The sequence below is a fragment of the Etheostoma spectabile genome, chromosome 6, assembly GCF_008692095.1.
Source record: "Etheostoma spectabile isolate EspeVRDwgs_2016 chromosome 6, UIUC_Espe_1.0, whole genome shotgun sequence".
In the NCBI taxonomy this organism is placed as follows: Eukaryota; Metazoa; Chordata; class Actinopteri; order Perciformes; family Percidae; genus Etheostoma; species Etheostoma spectabile.
In genome coordinates, this window is record NC_045738.1 from 14,134,103 (window position 1) to 14,141,662 (window position 7,560).

A 7,560-nucleotide genomic window follows, 5' to 3' on the forward strand; every position below is an offset into this window, starting at 1 on the left:
CTTTTACCATGAAAAAGTGAGGACGAGACAATGATTTATCAGAGTAAAAGAAGTCTAAAACTCAAAACAGCAAACCTACACAGAAGCACGGCTAAACAATAGAACACACGCATACCATAGACACAGACAGACATTTAAGCAAAGCCTGTGTCCCTGTTCCTAAGGAGATGTCAACAAAACAGATGAGGGAACATGTGCGGAATTTTAACGCTGTTCACCACCTCGTCACTTGTTCCAGCCTACGTCTCTCCCTTGAAAAGAAACGTCTTTGCTGCTTGCAGATAACAAGCAATTCGAAAAGATTTAAGATTCCTGTTTATTATTTGTATGAGTATTAACAGGATATTCAGTACAAGCGATCTGTGTATTTACCAAGAATGCAAAGACATTCATCTTAAATACAGTAGGCGTTTAATAACTTATATAAGTAAGATAAGTTTTCTGTAAAACAAAATAAAACAGCGTCATCAGATGGCTCTATTAAAATATAGTTATCATCCTTGTTTGCAGGCATCTTAATACTCTACTAGGCAGTATTTTTTAATGAAGGCATAATTGTAGTCCCACTGACAAAATGTATTAAAATGCTCATTTTTAGCTTTTTGGCTTTCCCCCCTTTCCTTTATTGTGTTATTTATCCTTTTTGTCCACGTTACAGGTCCCAAAGTCGACTTACCATCTCCAACAGAACGATGGTAACTTTGTTACACACGTTATAATGCTCGCCTAGCTGCTAGTGTGGCATGCCGTCGTACTCTGCTTCTGACTGGCTTGTCGTGCTGACCTAGGTACTGCGCATGTGCGACTCCAAAAAAAGGTGGAAAAGAAATGAGATGCCTCACTCTAGCTAAAACGGAGAGCTCAACACACAGGGTGAAAAGTGGAGCTGCAGCAATGTGCTGTACAACAAAAAATATGGTGTTTTCTGAAAATTAAGCCAGGTAAACCTATTCTGATATAACCTCTAAATACAATTATGAACCTGAAAGTGAGCATAATATGTGCATAAAATGCTGGCAAGATCTGACTTCTAAGGGAAGATTTTTGCATTCTACTTTACATGCACTATAACTGGAAGAAGTGATAAGTATGTTTTAAAGAAAATACATTCACAGTACAAAATGGTAACCAAATATATATCCTGATATACATCACTTCTGTTATGTTCACCACTGCCTCACTTCCTCCAGATGACACAGGACCAGCCCGTCAATAAATCAGTCCTTTGATGCACAACATCAGCAGCCATTAAAGAAGAGTGTCCTCGCTATCCTCGTTGTGTGTGCTGAGTTGGGTCTTCCTGCGAGCTGCGATGGCTGCCCAGATTCGACACAGCATTCCACCTCTGAAACAACAATTTTGGACTGATTGAAATACAGTGTTACAACCGAGCCATCTCAAACGCTACTGGGGCTTTTTTGATAAAACCCAAACTAACGAGGTAATATGCATCTTTTCGACACCACCGTCTCTGAGGATGATTCCCCTTTTTCACGTTTCTGCATGGACGGATGGTGTGAGGATGATGTGCGGAGGCAGCTCACCTTATCCCACAGTACATCAAGTCATCCCTGGAGGCCACGTAGAAGAGACAGTCCAAGGTGAAAGCATGAGAGAGCAACTAGAAAACAGGATCACACAGGTTTGGATTAACAGTAGATATATGAGTAATACCAGGCGGTTTCAAGAGTAAAAAAACAAAACAAAAGAAAAAGGCTGAGCCTAAGTTGAGTTTACCTTATTGATAGTGTCTTGGTCTACAGGGACAGACTCGAGCCAGCACACCAAAGCCTTCACATCTGGATTAGAGCCTTTCTGTGAGGTCACTCCTCTAACTATAATGTACAGAGATTACAACCATTTACACATTGCACACATCCTGTATCTCGCATTGTTAAAGATCACACAAGAAAAACATGTATCATGTTTCAAGCAGACTGTATAATCATTATCCATACTGCACAGTCAAGTTTGAGCACAAAAGTGGATGATTTGATGGTCTACGCCTCAGACAGGAACCAGTCAGGCAGAAATGCAGAGCCTGAAGCTAAGGCGTGGTGGGGATTGACAGGTATTAGTGTTAAAAAACTGTAACAAGAATTAATGCGTGCAAAATGGGCTTGGTCTCTTGATGCAATACTGGTCGAGCTGCAGCTTGTGCTGTTAATCATCGGACTAATAGCCTGAGCTCTTACGAACTCCTAGATAAGAACTTAACTTGTATTGAAAATCCTCAATTGTAATTTGGTATATTTTCTTAAAGCTTTGGTGCGCACGTTTTGTTATATTAATGAACATCCATTACATTCAAGACATTGCCAAATGAGTAATACAAAGCTAATTAAGAGTATCAGCTCCACAAAACTCTGGATTTCTCAGTGCGCCAACAGTGTTGTTGTCATTACATAGAACTCCTCATGGGGGAGACAGAAACTACGCACTACAGCTTTAAAGCTTTGGTGTGTAACTTTTTGACATTCGTGAATGTCTCTTACACTCAAGCTATTTCCAAATGAGTTGCTACAAGGCTAATTAGGACCATCAGCTCCACACAACTCTCTGTATTTCTCGGTATGACTATGTTCCAAAGATTTTGGTGTCCGGTAACCTTTCCGTGCAGAAACTCGAGTGAAGATAATTAGCCTACCTCTTCTGCATGTTTATTTAATCCTTTGTGTTCTCCTTGGCTACTAGCAACTGCGCGGAGGGGAAGGGGGACGGTGCGCACCGACAGTTTTGTTGTCATTACTTTTAATTCCTCATGAGGGAGACAGAAACTACGCACTACAGCTTTGACCAAATATTACAATTATGGGGAATCATAACATACAAACTAACTTTACCTACATTTCAAGGTTTGATGAAGATGCCTGACCCAGATCAAAGATAATATGCAAATATTCTTGACTGTTTGTTTTAAGCTGCTTGGAGAACTGGATGGGTAGGTTTTGAATCACTAAATTCAAAGCTACTGGCATAAAGAATATTGGAGAAGACTTATTGACAACCTTTAAAATGTAAATGAACTGAATTCATTTAGCGCTTTTCTAGTCTTAACGACTACTCAAAGCGCTTTTACATAGTACAGGAACCATTCACACACATTCACACACTGTGGCCGAGGCTGACGTACAAGGTGCCACCTGCTCATCAGATAAACATTCACACACATTTACACTCCGATGGCGCAGCATCAGAGGCAACTGAGGGTTCAGTGTCTTACCCAAGTGTCCTTGGGTAAGACACTGAATCGCTCTATCAGATTTTTAAGCCTATTTTAATACCCATTATACACATTGTAAATTATGTTTTATAGTATAAACACACAATGTACATATCAGCATAATTTTCATATAAAATGCATGTATACATGCATTGTGTATATAACCACCCATCACATTTACATAAAGTAACTTATTACATTAAACATTCAGTTTTTATTCAAGCACTCTTTGCAGTATGCCCCCTTGCACTATAGTCTAAATTGTATGTCGTCACCTTCCTGAAAATTGTTCTTGGAACTGTGTGAGAAAATTGAGCGCAACGAAAAGTCAAATTTCATTATATGTGTACATATAAGTTGGCCAATATGCTGATTCTGATACAATGTATGATATTGAGTGGGTCCTTTTTTTAGTACACAATTCCCCATTTGCGTTTCACTGCACAGCGTTTCCTTGCTGAACCAAAGCGGAGAAAAAAATACGTCCTGAAAACACCAGTAATAAACCAACAAAATTCAAAAATGAAGATGATGACTTGATTTGGCTAATTCAGACTGCTCCAGCCTCAGCTTAGCGTTGGCTAAACTTAAGAATATGTTTTAGCAATGATAGAGGACAATGGACTACCTCCTCTCCTTGACCCATAACTCTCTCAACATACACATGACATGTGAGTATTGGAATAATTAAACTGGCATCTTTTTCTGTAAAAATGTATCTAAAAACTAAAGTATCTGAATTGTACTCCAAAAAAAACTAAACAAACATTCTAACACTTACAATCAAATTTAATTGGCAGTAATACCAGATCCACAAGGATGTAGCAAATTCTTCAAGAACGTAGCAAACTGTGTGGTTTCAAAATAAAAGAAATTACCTTCAGTGACTGCTGCTTTCCTCAATGCATCAATCTCTTCCTGTTTCTTCTGGACAGAGTTCATCAGTAGCACCTGATACTCTCTCTCCTTCTCAATTAGCTGACTAAGTAGTCTTAAAACACAAACAGCCATCATTACTCAGCAGAAAGCAGTACAGCTCAAAAAAAGAAATCGTATTAATCACTGTGTACTGCCTAATAAAAGATGCCAGTGTTGGAGGTGTTTGTATTTTTTTTCCACAGCAAAAACATTTAATTTACAATCCAAATGTTTAGGTATCCTTGAAAAGTAAAACACTTTACAGACATGACAATCTTTAGCATGCATCTTGAACAGAAAAGCTTCATGATAAAGAAATGAAACTAAATGCTACCTTCTGGTGTTTACTCGTAGGTCTCTCAGTTGCTCACTGAGGGGACAGTTGCTGTTGAGGAAGAGGTCTGTAGGGGAGTTGGGGCTTGCTGTTGGCAAGGTCTCGCATAAGGATGCCGTCTGCTCCGTGTCTGCTGGCGCAAACACCTGGTCAGGGACAATAACTACAGGAGTGTCTGGGTCAGCACACTGCTCATCAGGAGTGTTGTCCTCAGTCTCAAATGAGGACTGCAGCTGGAGTTTCAGCGCTGAGGAGAGGGAGTGGTTGGCAGGAACGAAAGAAACATGGACAATTTACAATATATAAACAACCCTAAACATATACTTATACCGTATAAGATGAGGCGCTACCTGGTAAGAGCACAGTGATGGCGTCCTGCACTGCCTGTCTCAGCAGATTGTCCAGAGCAAACATCCAGTGAGGTTTCACTTGCTGTTGTCTCAACACCTTCTTTACCTACAGACAGAGCATGTAGTTAGGCATGATTCATGATTTGAATCTTACCATGCATTTTAGCTGAAACAGCATGTGTTGACTCTGAAGTAACGTACTGCATCTTGGAAGCTAAACAGCACCGCCTGCAGGCTGTTCAGTGAAACTGCGTCAGTGAGAAGTGAGGTTCGAAGTTCCTTCAAGCTCCTTGTCAGCTGCCTTCTGTCTGGGGAGCGGATGTTGTCTCGCAGGCAGCTAATGAGCATGGTGATGTGGTCTGCAGTTATGGATGATCCCTCGCCATGCTTTAAAAAGAGAAGCTCGGTAAAATGAGGATACAGGACTTCACTCTCACTCTGGACAAAAACTGAAGCCCCCCGCTCCGACACGAGGTTGCGGCCCATTTGGATCAAAACCTCACGCTGCAAAAACAGTTTCATCCCCTCAGCAGTAAGCCTCACCAACAAGGACCCAAACTTCCATGGACACTGACTCTAATTTTTCTTGGTCTGGGGGGAAAATACTTTTATGCATTAGACATAACAGCTTTTAAGTGGAGAACAAAATGCCAAACCCAGTGTAAACTAATATGGCAGAAATGCCCATAGGCTCAAGATTATTAACACATGAGACAGCTTTGATATTAACTTAACACTCACAGCAGACACCAATGCCATGAGGCTGTTGTATCATACAGATGTTCATATTTGGAAGTTTCGGCAGTGCCTACAACGCAACAACACTTATGGACATTTTGGTTAATACCAAACTTCAAGGGTGTCATTGTTATTTTAAAATAGTGTCTTTGCCTATTAGTTAAGACTTTACTGATACTGATAAACCGCATCTGGGAAATATAATAACCATATGGTGGGCCAATAGTCTGTCTAAATTTAAGAACTGTTATGCTATTTCTATTATGAATCTGTCACTGGAATTTGTTTATTTAAATGTTTTTACCTAAATTCAAAAGCCTAGCAAGACACATGGGCTGCAAAATAGCTTTAGTTAGATGCCCTACATTTTAGAGAAAAATTTTATGTAGTTTATATGTAGGAAGCCATGCAGGTGATACATTTCATTTCATGTTTTGACCTGTGTTATTGTGACTGTTCTTCACCGACCTGAGGCACAGATTCCTGTATATTAGAGACGACATGGCTGATGTAGTCAGTAAGGACTCGGTGCAGTGTGGCTCTCCTTTCACTGTCCTTTCTCAGCATAAAAAGACCAACGTTCTCATCTGTTGAGGCTGGACTGCTCATGTCTGATGAAAAGTCCTCTGGTATTCTGGACAGTAGGGGGCAATAAAAAAGAAAAAAAAAAAGAATAAATGGTGATACAGACATCAATAATTTGTTGTATAAGTAATTCATAGTTAACTGTGGACTGTGACATTTGACACAGTGGAAAATAACCTTTTTTAACTACACAGGATGTCGCCTGGCAAGACAATCTGACTGAAACATCAATGTGGTTTGCCACTGAGTTAAGATCTAGTACAAACCTGGCTGATGCAGACATTGTTAAGGTTTTAATCTTTTGTTGAGTAATAATCTAACTCACGACAAAAGGCTGCTGGTGCTGGGTGGGCTCTCAGAGATTTCATCTGCTATGGGGGTGGACTTTCGCTGCCTGAAGTCCAAGGAACAGGACAGGTCGATTGAAACCGGGTATGAATCAGTGTCCTCCACAAGAATGGAGATGGGTACAGACAGGCTGCGTTGGTAGTCAGCTGCAAAACCCAGCAACATTGTTGTTAGACATGAGTGAGCGTTCAAAATCTCTGACATCAGCAAGGTTTCACAACAACACTTACCATACACACGTCATATATAGCATGTGCAATAACAACAGTTCTAAAAAAAACAATACAAGGGCAGAAGACAAAAGACTACAAGAAAAACAGAAACGTGCTATGAGAAAGAAGAGCAGAATGTGATTAGAAGTGTAATGAAGCTGTACCAGAAGACATCTCCTTAGGTTTGGATTCTTGTGGAGCCCTGGCCTTCTTCTTGGGGGACGACCTGAGGAAGCTTGCCTTTAGCAGCTCTGTGGCTGTGGCTCTGTCATCGGGGTCCGGCACAAAACAGTTCATGATGAAGCCCTTTGCCTCGTTGGACATACACTCTGGAACCTTGGGGTGGATCTTAAACATGCCCACCTTGATGGGATTGTTGAAAAGGAAATTTAGTTCATTAAAACCACTTTCCTTTGAGATTGTGTGTTAAGAAAAAAGATGAAAGTTGCTTATAATTTTTCATATATATTTGTTTCCGACTTGTTAACAGCGCTCTTATCAACCTTCAAATGTAGTTATGTTTCGGAAACTCTGATGGCTACCAAAGCTCTAATATATCCAATTTGGCACTGAATAACATGGAAGAGTCTAAAAAACAAACCAATATGTATTGAATATTAAATCAGAGAAAAACAGGCAATCATAAATCACACCTGAATTATGGAACATTCTCATCGCTACCATCCATTTTTGTATGACACGGACGTGGTTTTAGGCTTTTAACTCAAAGCACTACTGTAGTAGCCTGGAAATCCAGACCCAAATCTGAAAAATTAAGGGTCTGGCATCGAGTAATGAAAGTCGCCCATCTCGAGGGGCGGAACCAAGCGTGCATTTGAAAATCTCACTGCA

At 40.3% G+C, this 7,560-nt stretch overlaps 1 protein-coding gene across 2 annotated transcripts in view; it reads right to left on the reverse strand.

The window, feature by feature from the left end:
• Positions 1-926: 926 nt before the first annotated feature.
• Positions 927-7,560, reverse strand: part of si:ch211-1i11.3 (mitogen-activated protein kinase kinase kinase 5) — an 18,658-nt gene continuing 12,024 nt past the window's right edge. The window contains exons 19-28 of one of the 2 annotated variants that reach the window (XM_032517416.1): positions 6,873-7,071; positions 6,474-6,642; positions 6,032-6,197; positions 5,027-5,212; positions 4,826-4,931; positions 4,476-4,722; positions 4,102-4,214; positions 1,738-1,835; positions 1,545-1,621; positions 927-1,345 (exon numbers count right to left, since the gene is read on the reverse strand). In XM_032517416.1, coding sequence (XP_032373307.1) covers positions 1,249-1,345; positions 1,545-1,621; positions 1,738-1,835; positions 4,102-4,214; positions 4,476-4,722; positions 4,826-4,931; positions 5,027-5,212; positions 6,032-6,197; positions 6,474-6,642; positions 6,873-7,071 — 1,458 coding nt within the window. In that variant the 3' untranslated portion in view covers positions 927-1,248. The remainder of the gene's footprint in view (positions 1,346-1,544; positions 1,622-1,737; positions 1,836-4,101; positions 4,215-4,475; positions 4,723-4,825; positions 4,932-5,026; positions 5,213-6,031; positions 6,198-6,473; positions 6,643-6,872; positions 7,072-7,560) is intronic. The other variant, XR_004332261.1, reaches the window with a different exon arrangement.